Genomic DNA, 18,611 nt, shown 5'->3' on the forward strand with positions numbered 1-18,611 from the left:
GTATCATGAAAAAACAGCATGATCGCACATTGTTTTGGTTTCTTTCGTGCACTCGGCGTTACTATCGAAGTCGTCTTGGAAGGATGAACATCTAACCCTCTGCCTGTAACATCCGGAGTAACACAGAGAAGTGTACTTGGTACACTCTTACTCATATTGTACATAGATGACCTGGCTAATCGCTTCAACTCAACCTCCAGTAGAACCTTGTTATTTGCAGACGTCTGTAAAATCTTCAGGAAAGTGAACAGTACAGAAGATTCCGACCTACTTCAAAACGACATAAATAATTTTTCCTCTTGGTGTAAAACAGTGTTTAAAAGTAATATTATATATTATATACTATATATATATATATATATATATATATATATATATATATATATATATATATATAGTACTATATATATATATAGTACTATATATATACTCATACAATATAAATGGTTCGCCCATCACGAGAAGATCACGGAGTTATTTCCAACACAAAACTAACTTTTACAAAACATATGAACACTATCACTACGCAAGTATGCAATCGATGCGTCTTCTAGGACTTTCGAATAGTTTAACAAAAATACGGAACATCTCTTCCTTAGCAACGTTCTACAGGGCAATAATTTCTCCTAAAATGAAATATTGTTCACTTATATGAACAAGTAAGCTCCTACAAACCTATCTCGGCTAAACTTACTTCTAAACTTTTTCCTGGCAATAGTATGTTATAGAATACCTCGCACACGTGCGATGACAAAACACGAACTGTTACGAACACTAAATAGTCAACTACCTGACACTCGTCATAAAATCAGAGATCTCAAATATCTGTATAAGCTCACACATGGCCAACTCAGATCCAAAACGCTACTCTCAGAATTGTATTTCTGAATTTCATTCAGACAAACTCGTAACACCTATAGTTTTCATATAGTACGACCTAGACTGTCGGTAGTTCAACGGTCTCTGTTCTACGCGCTTCCTACATTATACAATAAAATGTCATATACATTTGTAGATTTGTTTAATTCTGAAGCTGCATATAACTGCACTACGTCATTTTAATGGATAAATTCTAGTCAGCTATTGTCAACTTTTCTTGTTATTACTTAGATGATGTTACTTTATTATATAATAATAATAATAATAATAATAATAATAATAATAATAATAATAATAATAATAATAATAATAATAATAAATCTTATGTTATCATCTTTTAAATTTGTTAGATATTCCAGTGTAAGCTGGCGTTCAGCTGTATCTGGAATTATGTTCGTAAATAAAATAAGTTAAATAAATACTTAAAAACGATTCATTACGTCCGTTCAAGCATCGAGACTATTGAAAACAGGACCTAGTAATTAGAGAGAATCCGAACCACTACTCGGTAAGTGTCCAGGACAAGACACTCACCGGGACAAAGTCGTAGAAAGCATAGGCATTAGCTACTTGGCCACGAAATAGTACACTCATGTCCAAAATTATTGTCGCATGTTTATAAATTTTTGTTATAGGAATATAATTTGATAACGAATTCGCCCGGTATTTCTTATAATGTTAGTATGTGTATAATCAGCGAAGACATGTATGTGGCAAATTTCATGTCAAAGGAGCAGTAAATAAGAACAATAAAACGATAATAAAACTTTTTTTGACCATTTAGCAAAATTTTGTTTTATACATTTCACGATTATACACATAATATCAGTATTAAAAGCACCATACAAAATCATTATCAAATTATATTTTTACAAGAAGACAGTTATAGATATGCGACAATCATTTTGGACATGAGTGTACATATTCAGTAATGAGTAGCGTAATGTTAAAAATTGAATTTTGTACAGTTCTCAACAAACTATAACCTTTGTAATTTAATCGTATTTTACCAATATGATCTGTCCGTCCAACGAAAGGAAGAATATAGGAATTGATGACATCTGTTTTGTATGTTTTGTCTTTGACGTCGAAGAAACACCATAAATACAAACGCAATCAATCTCGTCACTATTTAGCTAACACACAAACTCATCCGCTGCGTGGTACTGTGCAACACTTTGTACACCCGTACGAGTTGTAACTGATCGGAGGCCACTAAACTAAAGAACATAATGAAAGTAATTCAATTGATTGGTTATTTTTTACTTTAGGTCCGTATGCAACATCCAAATTTATGGGAGACTAAACTTAGTATTTACGTGGGCCCTACACCACATCGAATGCATCTGGCGATGAGCAGTCTTTTCCCTACAAATCAGATGGATTGCAGGAGACCACCTTTCTCAACATGAAGTCAACTTTACACGGATGCCGGCAATAATTTACCATTCGAATAAAACCACAAAAGTAACTCCACTTCTCCCCGTAAGTTAAATGCAAAATCAATTTATCAATGTAATCAATGGAACTACACTCCCCTTTTGTTCTAAAACAATCAAAGAACATTTTCATAACCCTGTATGTGGTTGAGAATATTTCAGATTTTCTTATATAATGTTACAGGATTTCTGATATTCATCACACATTGTTATATCCAAATTGAAAATCTATAGTACGTTTTGTTCTTTCTAGTTTATCTGAAAAGTAAATTTCTGATTCAATAAATCTTGATAGGAATCAAACACCTCGCGAAACATTCATTACATTTTATGCTAGAAATGTATCAAAAGAAGTTCTTTCTTATTTTACAGAAATTTACTGAAGTACCTTCAATCCAATAAATGACGTTATGCTCTCCTTAAACTGTGACACAGCGCTGCTCCAATTAATAGTGGATGTTAGCGGAAGCTGGATCGCGTGGTGTTCAGTGGTTATCATCTGAAGTACATCATACGTTATGTGCGGAACACTTCCTGCCTAAAAAAGTAAAAGAATTTCAAATAAGAACTTTCCATGTTCGAATAATATAGATGTTATTTCCAATCTAGTGACAATTTTACGATGTGCTTACCTCAAGAGACGCCAAGGGATCATCTACGATGCTCTATTTGGTAGTTCTGCGTTCTGGTTATAGCCCGGCATCGAAGTATCCATCGGAAAAGGCTGGCACACAGTGCAGGCATGTCTACTCGCAATCATTCCTCTTTACAGATTTTCCATAGATCGTCGATGATGAAACGGTCTCTATTGTGTCAAGACCCGTTTGAAAGATCGTAAACGCACGTCTATCGGTGAGGCATTCGGAGATTTCACTACAATATGAGTAAGGGAAACCTACGGATATAAATTTCTTCTCCCATTTGTTGAAGAGATCCGTCTTGAGATAGGTATGGCTGGATGCCTTGTCTTGATGCAGCCATACCTGATTTAACTCCTTCCCTTGCACTTTTGATGTCGAAGTGAATTTTTAACTTTCCATCCTAGCAGAGATTACCAACAATCGTGTATCCCTTGCATAACTTTCTCTACATTTACAATACTTCCTTTGGAAGTCTTTAACATAACATTCCCTACCAAATTGCATGTGACCTATTATAGCTATTGAGCTACACATGATCGTCCAATGCAACAACGTATTTTCATCTGTCATCCACGAGATGGTACTTGCAGAACCATGAACAATTGGTGTGAAGTTCTGCAATGTGCTTTAACAGTTTCTGAATAGTCCCTTTCTAAGCTTCTCCAACTCCAGATCACGATGAATTATGTGATTTGCCTTGGGGAATATTGCAATATAGTTTACATTACTTTGCCACTCAGTTCACACACACTACTTAAGTATGGCAGAGGAGTTTCTGCCAAGTGGTTTAAATCATTTTTGTGGAAAGAACAACGGACTAACTCCCGCAGATGGCGGCCCCGAAATGCAAAATTTACGGAGAAATGAACTCAGACTAAATGTCATCATGAGAGTAACAGAAAAGGTAATATAGGTCATCAGTGTACGTTGATTAATAAGGGAAAAAAACGATGTTAAATTCTAGAGTATATGAGTTCGCGGATTGATGCCATATGAAGTGAACAGGCAGTACAGCATGCAAGGGACCCCTTCAGGGCCACTTGCTAGTTTCTTATATATTTCTATTATTATTCATATAAATTTTAAGGTAACTATATATATACATAAATATGAATATATTCTTGAATATTTGTAATTACAATATAGGTATAAGATAAGCTAGCGCTGGTTTCAAAGGTTATGTGATATATATATTATTTATATTATTACTATTTTATGTAAGATATATTGTATTTACCATGTATAATCCATATATTAATCTTGCATATTCTTTTCTGCAGCATATAAATGAAAAAAAAAAAAATTCCTCTTTTATAGATAACGAATGTTAGTTGGAAACATTGTCCGTTGCCAGCAACGTTTAGGATACAAACAGAGGGGAGCGGGGACCTTATTTTACTTTCGTTTTTTTTATTCCGCCTATGCCATCTATATGGTCAATTAGGTAGTTTTGCTAGGAAAACAGTTGGATATCTCTCCGAACCTCTCATATATATAGAAGGCATTCTCTTGAAGCGGGGAACCATTTAGTGCTTCGAATAGCGGGAGAGGCAACTTTGTCCTTCTCTGGTTCCATTTCAGGGGATGGGAGTTCCTTTGTTAGAAAAGTCTAAATGATGACTGTCGTTAGAGTATCTTCGAAATAAGCCGAAAAGTCCATGTATAGTATAGCGAGTGGGCAAGTGAGTCCACGGGGTAGCTTAAAGCTTTATTTCTTTCACTTTTCAATCTAAGGAAATAAATAATTTTATTTTTATTTTGGATAATGTTTAGCTCGCGATTTCTCCTTAAGCATTTAAATTAGGATATTTAGTGTTTGTAGTTTACATTAGAGTCTGCCTGGGCTTCTAGATTGGGTCCAGTGGACAGGCTTATTGATTTTGAATTAGAGGGCTTCGGGTTCGAGTCCGGCCGACGTCTGGCTATATACGGCCAGGCCGATAGATTGATTTTTAAAAACACATTTAGTTCCGCTCTAGAATGCTAGGGGACTAGAACGGGGTGAAACTTAATCTATACCTATAGATCTGAGTGCTGATCTAGAAAGGCCTCTTATTGGGGTCGATTTCTATATCCTTACTGAACCTAATTCTAGTAAATTTTGTTAGATAGAATCCTTCCTGAGGAAGGTCTGGTTCCGGACTTTTCCTCGCTTAGGTTTAGGCCAGGTGCTGGATAAGTGGTGAAGGCACCTTTAGAACAGTAAATTGGTTCACTTCATCAGCTTGTAAGAGAACGCTTCCTGAGTGAACCCTGATGATTTTGACTATTAGTTTATGTAATCTTGTGCTAATGACTGAAGTAGGAATCTTAGATCCATTATAGTAGGGACTATTTTCCTATTCTTTAGGGATTAGGATAAAAATATACTTAAGTCCCTCTCTGTCTCCGGGAGGGCAAATAGAGACAGATAAATATTTTATCTAGAGATCGTAGACTATTTTCTCAACTATCGTTCGTACTTTATTGCAATAAAGATATCTAAAAGAGGAAATTTGATGAATTTTCATTATAATTTGAGTCTGTATGCTAGTTGTAGTAAGAACTCCCCTAGATTCTTGCAGACAGGGTGAATAAATTGGTTAATTTAGCATTGGTCGACAGATAAGGTTGTACGAGAATATTTCAAGGATTAAGAGATATTTAACTCATCTTTTCCCTCTGCCTCCCCTGAGTAAGTTAAAGGAAATAAGGGAGAGAGGAGAATCTTAAGCCGATCTGGCCGTAAACAACCTTTGGTGAAGTTAATTATTTGTAATTAGTGATTCTATCAATCCTCCAAAGGAATATTCTTTTGGAAAGATAGCTGTAAACTGGTGGGTGAGGTAATATCTTTAGATACAAGGAATCTGGTAATAGCACTCGCACGTAGAGAGGTGCGCCCTTAACCGTTACAGCTCAGGGCTCGTAGACGGAGCCCTACAAATTGGGGGCTCGTAGTAAGCCCTTACATACAGTGGGCGCGTAAGGAGCTACTTACAAGCATAATAAGACAATGTTTCAAACCCACTATATTATTAACGTAATGCAGGAAAACATATAAATGTATAGCGAAAGCTAGTACGAGGGGAGTTACATCTGAGATAAATGTAGTGAAATGAGGCAAAATTTTGGGTGATATCCCACGTTATAAGGGCACAAATTTGAAAAATCCACGGAAGAAATTTCTTATTCGATTTTGCAATAGGAATACAAAACTAATAAAAATATCGGGATGTTACATATTAAATATATAATAAGGTAGAAGAATAAAATGACAAGTGTGCTTTGTGATTACACAATACTCAATAACAAAGACATGATGAAAGGAAGTGCTATGTCAAGGCAGTGTGCAAAGTGATAATCCAAGTATCCAAGGTTTGAAAAAATCAGGTTTTTTATAAAAAGCCCAACCCACCTGGGCCCATATGGGTTTTTCGGGTACTTTCGAATTTTTTTTTCGAAATATTTCAATGTCTTTGGGGTAAAATGTGATTTATATTTCAAGATTATCTTTGGCACAACTTGCAACTATTTTCCATTCACTGCTGTTTTGAAAAAAAAAAAATGGCCGCCATTTTGAAATCTTACCTTGATCGCCACCAAAAAATATACAACTAATTTACAGTGTCTCGTGCTTCTATTTTGAAAATTTCAACTTGAAAGACCGAAACTTGCGCTTTGTAGCGCGGATATCCGCTATTTTGAAAAATTTTGAAATTTTATATTGCTATGCCGCCAAAATCTATACAGGATATACAGGATATTCCCAAAGATTAAATTAAAACAATTATCAAAGATATAATTCATATTTTATAAAGTAAATGTTTCAAAATGAAATTAATCTTCCAGCGTAAAATAAATAGTTTTAATGTTGAGGTATTCACTTCCGATGCTGTGTGCGTTTAATTGCGGCATTTCCCGAGCACTTTTTTTTAATGCAGCTTTTTTTACTGTACATCGAAACTTCCACTAGTACGGAAGTTTGAATATAGCACTTGAAATAGTAAGCATTACATAGTCTTCCGAACTCCGAGCATTAAGCTTGTTAAATTTGACAAGAATTTTTACGCTATTACTGCTGTTGATTCTACAAAATGCTTATTTAAAATGTAGCAACAAATAACTAAACTAAACTGCTGTTGTTGGAAAACCAAATTTTACTGAAGAATATTTGTGTTACCATCAAAGGTAATAAAAAATAATACTAATAGTTTTACTAATGCACTACATATTTACTGGTAGTACCGGCACCTGTGGCCTTAAACCCGTCAAACGAATAAGGGACAACGTTCCTCGGCGTCGCCGAGTCTGCGTGCACACTATTCACGGAAAAAATTTTCTAAAATATAAAGCTGCATATTTTACTTCAAACAGGATATAAGCACAATTCATATATTAATTTTTCTATAAGTATCTCAAGCTAAGGTAAGATCTTCTTTTTATTCATTCAGTGCATTCAGAACTTATGTTGAATGTTGCTGTATACCTGAACATGAAAGTATCTAATTCGCCCAAGGAAAGTCCAAAATCTGATAAAATTCACTTTCAATGTGATCCCCTTAGTTGTACCAATTATGTACTAACAAAAAGCTTAAAATCCCAGGTGGGTCCAACCCGAAAAAACTCGGTAGTTTTTTTTTCACGCTGGGCCCACTTGGACAAACCCTGCAAGTATCGCAAAGCTTTGCGACACACAATCCATATGTTTTATGCTGTATGGAGTGTTTTTCCACTATCCTCATTTATGCGTATATCCAACGTCGCTGACGCATCAGCTCACTACGGACGCACCCCATCGCTGCGCTCTTGTCCTGACTCGGTTAGATAGCATTCGTGCTTTTTAGCCACCTAGAGAAGTTGGTTCGTGCTTAATGCAATGTAGTTCTTATGCCATACATGCACACATTGTATTTATATGAAGCCCTCGTGAAGTCAGTTTGCATCTATTAACGGAGCTCCTTGTTTAAGAAACACTTTCTAAAGCAGTAAAAGAAGAGTACATGTCATGCTGAAAGAAATTTATTTTCCATGAATGTATGTATTCCCCGTTAAGTAGTTAGCATACTGGAAAGAAGTATTTTCGTATGCGTTTTGTAACTTTTAATGTCCTACGGTCATGTCTTTGATAGGGAATTGCACCCCAAACCTCCATGAAACACGCAGCAAGGAAGGATGATTCAAAAACTTTTAGTAGTAGTTTCGAAGCTATGTCCTCCATCGTAGGTAAGGATTCATTGTTCTAATAATTTCTAAGCAGTGTGTAGTTGGCAACACTTAACTGTTCGAAGGTGCTAATTTTGTAATAATACTATATAGATGCATACAGATGTAGGAAAGAGCAACGTAAGCATGAAAATAAGAAATATTTGTGATTAACAGTGAAGGCCTGAAATAAGACAGGGGTAATTGTAGATACGATATATTAAAGTAAGAACAGATGAAATGTAAGACAACGTTGAAAACAGGTTGATGTGGGTCTTATCCGGGGCCACAGCCAGAACAAGATGATGTACATATTCCTCATTATGATAAACTAAGAAATATAAGTGACTATAAATCAGATATATAGGAAATAAAATTGGAAGTCCTATAAGAGTGTGTACTGGGAGCATTGTTTTTCATACTGTATAAAAATGACATTCCAAATTCCGTGGAGATAGTACATATGACACTTTTTAAACATGATATGAGTCGAAAACGAAGTATTTAGTCTTTCAACCATCGAATGTCAAAAGAATAAACAAAACAAACGTGAGTCTGAGAACTAAAACCCTGCATAGAAATAGCACGATTAAGTTGTTCGTTATAATACTAGAGAATCTTAAATTTGATGACAGAACAAAACAACTGCGTAAAAAATTGAGCACGATGTGCTTTGTTATTCGCTCATTAATCGATAAGATACCAATGCATACCATTATAACGTTATACGGGTGTGGAATCTCATATATGATAGGGAATTTATGTTTGAGATAATATTACAAATCACATGAATCCTTCAAAACACAAAAGAAAATGATCAGAACTACCACACAAAATAATCAAAGAACTTACTACAAACCTTTACTTAGAAATCTTACCGGACAAATTTCAGGAAATTTACCGGGTGAATTGGAGAATTTATTTTGGTTTGTGACGAAGAGTGAGTAGAAGTCAGATGAGGCGAACAGTTCAAGTTTAGAAGATTGCTCGAGTAATGCTTCAAAAATAACCAAGAACACGACAGTTCTATCAAATGTCAACACATTTCTTACATTTTCCGGGTGGGTTGCAGCTTTGTATTTGATTCAGCAGAGCACACACTAAATGAGGAGCTCCATTACTACTTGCAGAATGATTTCAGGAGAGTTCAATATAAACAGTGTGGATGTATGGTATAAAAACTACAGTGCATTGAACACGAACCAACTTCTGCTAGGTGGACACTGAAAAGTAGGAATAATATCTAACCGTCAGGACAGGACCGCAGCAGGGACACCCGAGCGGCAGCGACGGGGCGCGTCCGTAGGGAGCAGGAGTGTCAGCGACGGGGACTATACGAACATACGAGGATAGTGCAAGAGCACATTACACATACAATACTTTCACCATCACTCAGAATTTATTTCAATATACTGCGCACTCACAGTAATTATTTACTTTACACTCCGACTCCTTCAAGAAAAACGCTTCACGTCGTATTTTACTTATAAATTTTCTATGGTAGAATCGTCTGCTCGACTGAACTCATTTTTGATGTTGGTAGCGGCACTATATGTGGAGGCGGAAGGAACGATTTGGCGGAGTTACACTTGTTATGATTTAGTGGTGAGGAAAGCAATATGGAAATGGCATTATATCAAGCTTGTAAAATATTGTCTTTGAGTAATTTCGAATTATTCAGAAAATTATGTGAACTCAACGTAATCTAGTATTCGTGTGGTCCAGCGATAGAGCGGAAAGGCTTTATCCAGCTTCTCCTAACGTGCATGCTACATTCCTGCACTGGTTTGGTCAGATGCAATCTGTGCGTTTTAGTAACAATCTAGAATTGCTTGATTCGTATTTTTGCATTACCGTATATGTCTAGACGTTGTATTTATACCTATAATAATTACATTTCCCTAAAAATCAATTTGTAGCAAACGCCACTAGGAATGTTACTTCCCTCACAAGGAGTAATTTGAAAGGTATATGGGTATATTTTTGGAACGGGGGGGGGGGGGCGAGGTTGAATATTTTGCTTAAATTTCATGCTTTCTTGCTATATTTTCTGCAGTTTTTGATGGTTCAGGTTATGATTTTTGGGTTTTGTGGGGACCAGAATTCTTTGCTTAAAATTTGTACTATCTTCTCACATTTTCTGTTTTTCATGGTTTAGGCTAGGTTAGGATAGTGCTAAGTAATTACTCTTACGTAAGATCAACTCATTTTAACTCTTGAATATAGTATACATAAAGCTGCATCAGTTCCCGAAGGAGCAGGACGCTCATACTTTTAGGGATTATTCATTGAAACCTTTGAGTTTTACGTCCCAAGGTTATTCCGGCTAGGCTAAAGGAGACGGTGATAATGAGTAATGAATGAAATGGTAGAATGAAGGGTAATAGTATACAACAGTGCCTCATGATCTGTGCGCGTGGATACTTCCTACTGTTGCACTACGTATAAAAATGATTTTATTACATTTAGAAGTAGTAAGAAGCATCCACGTGCACGTGACATGCGATATGTTTCAAATCCCCCACATATACTCATACACTACGTACAAGGGCACATTATTATTCTTCGCATACCATAAAACACAACGAAACGCAACGCAAACCGACGTACATTTTATTTTATATTACTCAGTAATTAAATGAAAGTCGCATTTTTACCTCATTTTCAAGTTCCTATATCCTCAATGAATAATCCTTAAAAGACTGCACTTCGTGAGTCCTCGCTAAATGATGAGGCATTCTCGTATACTATATCCGAATGAAGAAAGTGGGAGGAAACGGGAGAACCCCGAGAAAACTTACGCACACGGTGTTTGTCCACCACAAAGTTCACTTGGCAGGGGCTGGGATCGAACCCGGGACCCCAAACACCAGAGGTGAACGCTCTACCACTGAGCCACCGCGGCCCAGTATTATTCATTATGTACGAACTTACAAAGGGGGTAACAAAGCGACTTTTATTTACTTATCGACTGATACGAAAATAAAAAAGAACGTACCTGTACTTTACATCTGCATCTTTCGTGCCCTTGTACTTTATCTATGATTGTGTGTGGGGGGAAGGGGGAATTTAACGCATATCGCATGTCTTGTGCACATGGATACTTCTTACTATTGCACTACGTAGAAAATTTATGGTATTTCATGTAGAAGCGGTAACAGAACACAGAAGAAACGCGCATCAGGGGGTTCTCATTACTTCCAAAGTTATCCTGGTATTAGGACTACATCTAATATCTAACACAAAACAGCACGAAAATAACATTAGATAGTTCCGTAAGTTTTAGAAATTTATGGTCCCATAAAGTAAACCGGCACCAAGAAGGTATTAATATATGGAGAAAGTGAAAATAATTTTGATTGTACGTAGTGCCACTACTGCATTACCTTCGTGTATAGCAACAATAAAGGTGTCTCTAACGTAATTTCAGGTAATCTTCGTATTTCTGTTAAAAATCCAAGACGTGCACGTGTGTTTTCAACGGAGCGAAATATAAACTTCATATTTTACGACTAGTTACCAGTGCTGCCAATAACAACATCCAAGGTTCCGTAGATCCGTGAACAAATCCACCACATAAAAATATCACTAGAAATGTACTATTGATAGTGACATGAATTTTCGCTTTAATTTCCTTATAAATTCGGCTTTGTATTTTAAATCACAAAATTAGTGTTATTGTTCGGGAAGAAGTGATTTCTTGTGGGTCACACACACACACAAAAATTACTTTTAAAATTACCGGTATCTTACTCAACGCAAAGATAAGTAACGGTTTTCGTCAAAGTAAGCAAACTATTCGATAAGTATAATCACCATTGTATTTATTGATTATCATTGGTATTGGTTTATTGATTTACATATCTCCATACTAAATTTAATTAGGTTTCCATCGCTAATGTAGTTTCTAAAACTGGTAATTTTCCAGTAATGAATGATGCATATCTCGCAAAAACTGTTTGTTATGCTTTCTTTTTCTAGTTCTTTGCATTAAGTCTAGTAGCTCTATCTTTATTATCTCTGTAATATATATTATGTTCTTTCCATGCATCATTTAAAAGATGTATACCTTCGTCTCCTCTTTCTAATCGTTCTTGTAGATTTGTACCTTGCAATTAATCCTTTAACTTTGTTAAAGTCTGGACTATATCTTAATGGATTATTAGTTTGTCAGACTCCTCACCATCACACCCGTTTTCATTCTCTGAGACGGCTCCCTATTACACTGATCTTTATAGTTTTTGTGTTACACAATTCTTTCCTTGAAGTTTTTAATACTTTTTCCTTCTTTATTCTCACATTTTACATCTCTCTCTCCTTTTGTTTTTCATGCCATTCAGGATCTTCCTCATGTCGATGATAGTAGACTATGCTCTTCTTACTGCTAGTTTTTATCGTGATCTCTTGTTCTGTGTTGATTATAAGAATATGCTCTAAGAACATTAACACAACATGTTTATTACATTTATCAATTTCTTGTTCTCTAACTCTTAATTCTTCATTACCTTTATAGCAGGGACGGCACTAAGGGTGGGCGACCGTCCACCCGATGAACGGCCTTGCCCACCCAACCGCCCACCCCAACAGAAGTAGAATAATGAAGGTGATATCCTGTACTTCAAAAGCAATAAGTATTACTATTGATTGTAATGTAATAGGTTCTAGGACCGTGTTTAACTCTGCAATGAAAAATGATTTTCTTTACAAACATTATTCTAGATAGTTGAGAATGGGGGAATGGCGGTCACCTAAGCAAAAATCGTTATAATCTAATCTGATTTTCACGAAGCTTTGCACATCTTGTAAACAATGCAGACTGCAGTGCAGAAATGTTTCCAACTAATTAAACAAAAAATGTTATATGCAATTTTGTGCTAAGAAATGAATAAACAAACTGAAGGGGGGAAAACAATGAGATTAAAAATAAAATGGCATGGGCTTGTGATAAGAGAATCAGGAACCATTTTTTCTCGTTTGCAGTGGCGTACGCACTGCTGTCCTGAATCTTTGAATTACTATGTAAACGCATACACGCATCAGGAGGAAGAAGGGCAGAACTTTGAATTTCTTCTACCAGTGTAAATTACAATTAAAACTTACTATCCCCATTCCTAACGTTTCCTCTAACTGAGAATCTACCTTAAATGTTAGGATTCAGAGCCACTATTACATGATGACTCAGTGTTCCTACTAGCAGATCTATGGTTGGATGGATGGATTAAAGTTTATCGTCCCCTTCAACAACAAGGTTCTATAAGATTTGGACCTACAGCCGAACGAATGATCTGAACAAATGAACGTCCTCCGGAAATCGAACGCGGGTCTCCCGCCTGGCGACGAGTACGCGGATCATTTAGCTACAAAGGACTTAATTATCAGATCTAGAAACATGTGCAGTTGTACTCACGACTTCTATTCAAAATTGAGCTCTTGGGGGGCCACGGTGGCTTAGTGGTACAGCGTTCACCTCTGGCACATGGGATTCCTGGTTCGATTCCAGCTCGCGCCAAGTGAACTTTGTAGTGGACAAACACCGTGTGTGTGGGTTTCCTCTGGGTTCTTCAGTTTCCTTCCATTCTCTTTAATTCACCATTTCATTCATGTTTTCATCGTCACCGTCTCCTTTAGCCTAGCGTGCATAATCGTGGGACGTAAAACTCGAAAAAATTCATTTCATTTCATTTCAAAATTGAGCTTCTTGTACATTTCCATTATAGGCGAGCGAGTGTTTGGAACAAGCAATTGTTCATTCTGCAAGAACTTGAAAACTACTGAGTTTACTTATTTATTGAATAGAGAATTTATTATTTTATTTCCTTTGTTATATTAATAAAATACCTATAAAATATATTTTGAATCCTCGTGACTTATCCTTTCATTTGATATATAACAGAAAAGCTACGCCATAAACTAATATCTGTCATGAGAGTATAAAGACTCTATCGACATCTTATTCAACAAATTCCAAGAAACTTTTTAGATTCTACATAGGAATAAAGACACATTATTTAACATGCACATAGTACCTCTTAATTTCACTGCAGCCAGAATAAAATAAGACTCAAAAGTTATGAACATCCCTATCCAATATTATAAAAATCTTAAATGTTGAAGATTCCTTTGTACATTATTTCATTTCTGGCGCCGAATATTCGGTTTTTGCATCTTTTAAATGGTGATTTATTCTGATCGAGTGATTTTAAAAAGGCGATATACAAATTATAACTGAAAAATTAATCTTATATTACTTCGTAATGAATCACTAAAACAGGTTTTATCCTCTTTAACTTCTCTCTATCCCCATCACTCTCTCTCTCTCTCTCTTTTTTTTTTTAATTGACTATTTCCTCATCTCTAATGAAAGGTCAAACAAAATTCTGGAACACTTTAAGGAACTTATTATCTTCAATAAGAACACCGAGTTCACTTGATTTCTCTTTTTCATTTTCTTAGCCCATTTTCATGAAATGACACAGCTGTTTGATAACCACTCTTTGCGAAAAACTGAAAAATAACTATGAGTTAGCAACATTGAAAATAAGACTAATAACAGTTTATTCTTCCATGAGCAAATAATACACAACAAATGCAATGTATTATGGTAATTAATGTATTGTTAAGGCACAGTAAGATCATTTAGATTTCGACTCAAAGTATGTATCTATATGGGATCGAAATCTTGAACCAAAATCGAATTTATAAGAGAAAACTGTTACAACAAATGACAAAACACAAGAAGTGCGCGCCACAATTTAAAGATGTCGCTACATCTTTAAAGATGATGGTTACCTGCTGCTCCGAGTTATTCTGTTAAACATAAACAACGCAAACCCGTAAGTGCAGAAGAAAAGCAAATACTTTATCAAACGATATCAACGTTGTTCAATTCACTTGAAGAAAATTAAGACCTATAATAGCTAATTTTCATGTTCTCATAGAATATTTATTTACTTACTTTGTAGTACTGAAGTTAGTATTTGTACATTCGCATGCTATACAAGGTAAGAAAGCACATCAATAAATTGAAATTAAGGGGGAAAAGTACCATCTGTTTTTCATGGATATGCATAATGATTTAGGTAATAGATGAAAAAGAAATAATCTCCCATAATGATAAATATGCTTGCTGTTACATACCAGAGCAATCTCTTTATCGTTCAGTTGATAATTTGACATAACTCATTGTAATTTCATCTGTAATTACAGTTTGGAGAAAAATAACAATGTTCAGTTGCTCTTAAAGGAGGGGAGATTATATAGTATTGGGTATTTTGTCCTATATCACGGCAATGGTGTGAGAGTGAGACGAGTAATGCACATCGCAGTAGCAGAAATACATGCACGTGCTGCAGCAGAAATATTGCGGGAAACAGTCGAAACAATTTCCTCCTCACCAATCAGCAAATAATCGTGCGCGCAGTGATACAACATCAAGTTACGCTATTTGTTTTTGAAAGGTGCAAAGGACTGTGAAAAACGCTTTAGCTCCTAAAGCACGAACAGTTTCCGCGATAAGGTAATTCTGTTTAGATTATTGTGACCAATTTCAAAATATATCTCTTATTTCGTTGCCAGGTTAAAAACGAAAATATGAGCATACTCAATTGACCGTTATTTCCCACACGGTTGGGTAATGGCAGTCAGGGATTACTCCATGCTTTACATATGAAAAAAAAACCTCAACACCATTAAGATTTTAGAAACTACTTAGTCATTGAAGTTACATATATTTTTCGTCAACACCTTAATATATTTGAAATATAAATCTATTGGTATTGGCAAAAAATCATCAAATGAATATATAGTCTGGATCCAGTGGACGTCCCTTGTTCAACTTCATCATCTCTGTCCTCTGAGTTAGATTACACTTGATGAGCTTTGTTTAGGGATTGGCTGTCAATACTTATTTATTATCGTTTATTTTAATGTCGGGGAGCCCCGGTCACTGACTCCCATTACCCTATCCGTTTGACCGGGGCTACCCAAAATGCCTGTTTTAAGTTGAACACGGTCAACATCAACATACAAACAAATGAATGCATTAATTTATTGATTGCTTTAGAACTATATAAGCATAGTGTCTACCTAAAAATTCACTTAATAAAAATATCAAATGGAATAGTACTTACAGTGTAGAATATTTTTTCCTGATATTACATCAAACGCAGCGAAAAATACAATAAGGCTTCATTTAAAGCCTATCACTCCTAAAATGGCGTCGCTTTCAAAATTACTTTATCTGACAGCTGCCAGTAAGGCGCCATTGTCTGCTTCTATTTACTACAAGTTTTTCACGCTATATCGAACTAATCGGGGTTACCTCCTGAACGGGGCTACCCTTCTCTCCCTTACAACTGAACGCCAATTTACACTGGAATAAGCAGTCTTCACCCTAAAAGTGAACATTTCCTCTCATTTGAGAAAATTGAACCACTTGAACGTCATTATGGATGTGATGTCGATAGTGTAGAGGTGGAAATGAAACTTCTCCCGAAAGTTTTGAAACGTTATGAGATGGAAAAGTAATGCAAAATTACCTCCGTTTCTCCGTTTACTGAAGTGATGGATCGTTTCAAAATTGCTTTTCATGAAATTCACAAATTAGCCGTAATTGCTGTCACCATTCCTGTATCTAGTTCACCATGTGAACGTTCTTTCTCGTGTCTTAGACGGGCTAAAACATCTAAGAAACCGAATGGAAAACTGTCGCCTAAGAGATCTTAGTTTCCTTTCAGTAGAAAGAAAACTTGTAATGAATATTGCTGTAGAGAATGTGGTAAAATTATTCGAGTTGGACAGAACAATCAACGCAATGTACTCCATTAAAGTGCAGGTATAAAAGTTTATTGTAAGCTTGTTCGTACCATGCGATCAGCCCTTCATAGTTTAAAATACATTGTTGTTTCTGTAGATCATGATGAAGTTTTGTTAATTGCTATTTACTTCTTTATCCAATTTATAATTGTTCTATTTTTTTTTCAACTTGAGCTTTAATTTCAAAGATTTCTGTCTAACGTATGATCAAATAATTATGCCGTCGAATTTCCCTATTCTTTTACTAACATAGATCTTTGCTGTTGCTTATAGAGATCACGTCAAAAAATCTAATGTGAACAAATTAAGGACATACGAGAGAAAATATAAATGATTTATTTATTTTTTGGTCTCTTGTTTTTTTGTAATAAATGCTTCAAAGATAAAAATCTTTACAATAGCCTATCCTATTCCTGTTTTACTTTACTTATTGTGTATTTTATGTTATTAACGAAAGGTATAGGATTATCTGTTAGTCTGTGTTGTTTGAACCTTTGTTTATTTCTATGCATTCATGTGCGTTCTTGGAGGAAGAGGATGTAAAGCTGTCTTGAACTTCATCGACTACATAGTACACCCCGTTATTATTGTTTAAAAAAACTGGAAGTAGAGGTAGTGTGTCTGCTACGCGGAATTCGGTAGATCGAGCATATAGCCACGAACTGCCGCAACCCATCCTAAGTCCTGCATTACTTCAGTTCCACCAGGCGAATGCCAGAATTGTACCTTCTATAAGGCCAAGACATCCTTGTCCCCCCCCTATTTCGGTCTGAGCCTTAGCTAACTAAAGAGTTTAAAGATTGAAACTTAATTATTGTCCAAAAAATGTCTACATTGCCCAGTTCCAGAGTTGGCGTGGGTCAATGAACACTTGACCCACGACACACTGACCCACCTCTCACCATGGCCCACTGTGACCCACCATGACCCACCACCCACGGTGACCCACTCTAACCCACCACCCACTCTGACCCACCGTGACACACCACCCACCATGAATCACTCTCATCCACTGTGACCTACTCTGACTCACCAAAATCCATCGTCATCAACTCTGAACACGATCCACGGCCTCTTCTGTACTGACTAAAGAGTTTACACTTGTAATAAAACAAGACTATGATATTGTCACTAATCGGAGTTTGAATTTCTAGTCAATCGCTCAAGCACCACTCTGTTACAATAACGGTGGATCTGACCTTCACGATATAATATGGTAAAGTGTTTGTCAGTGAGGATATTGAAACTGTCCGAGCCGAGGTTGGTGGAAATTAGTGTGTGCCTGAAATAAGAGAGTATTCTTGCAAGTGTTAATTTCTGAACGCATTCCAAAACAAACTTCTATTCGCAGGAAAATACCCCTGTACAATATGGAAAAGGTTATGGTTTCTCAGTTCACAGTATTTTTCTCACAAAAGACTTGAAAAAAATCATTTTTACATAGTGTATAAAGATGCTCGGGTATCCTATGTAAGAGCATCTCCATAAAGTATGCTCATAATTGTAATTTGTGTAATCACTAAAATACCATGTTAAATTTAAGTTACAAATATGCATAATTGCAATTATTATGAATATTTATTCAAAGTAGTTTACCTAAAGCAAAGAAGAGACTTACTAAAAATTAGGTACAAAGTTAAATAACACAAATAAG

At 35.8% G+C, this 18,611-nt stretch overlaps 1 protein-coding gene across 2 annotated transcripts in view; it reads right to left on the reverse strand.

Moving 5' to 3' along the window:
• The window catches only part of LOC145690686 (queuine tRNA-ribosyltransferase accessory subunit 2), a 130,788-nt gene extending 119,102 nt beyond the window's left edge, over positions 1–11,686 (reverse strand). The window contains exons 1-2 of one of the 2 annotated variants that reach the window (XM_081765830.1): positions 11,530–11,686; positions 2,707–2,856 (exon numbers count right to left, since the gene is read on the reverse strand). In XM_081765830.1, the coding sequence (XP_081621956.1) occupies positions 2,707–2,856; positions 11,530–11,646 (267 nt within the window). In that variant the 5' untranslated portion in view covers positions 11,647–11,686. The remainder of the gene's footprint in view (positions 1–2,706; positions 2,857–11,529) is intronic. The other variant, XM_081765829.1, reaches the window with a different exon arrangement.
• Positions 11,687–18,611: the final 6,925 nt, after the last annotated feature.

Source organism: Thermobia domestica, chromosome 7 (genome assembly GCF_964235325.1).
Source record: "Thermobia domestica chromosome 7, izTheDome1.hap1.1, whole genome shotgun sequence".
NCBI lineage: Eukaryota > Metazoa > Arthropoda > Insecta > Zygentoma > Lepismatidae > Thermobia > Thermobia domestica.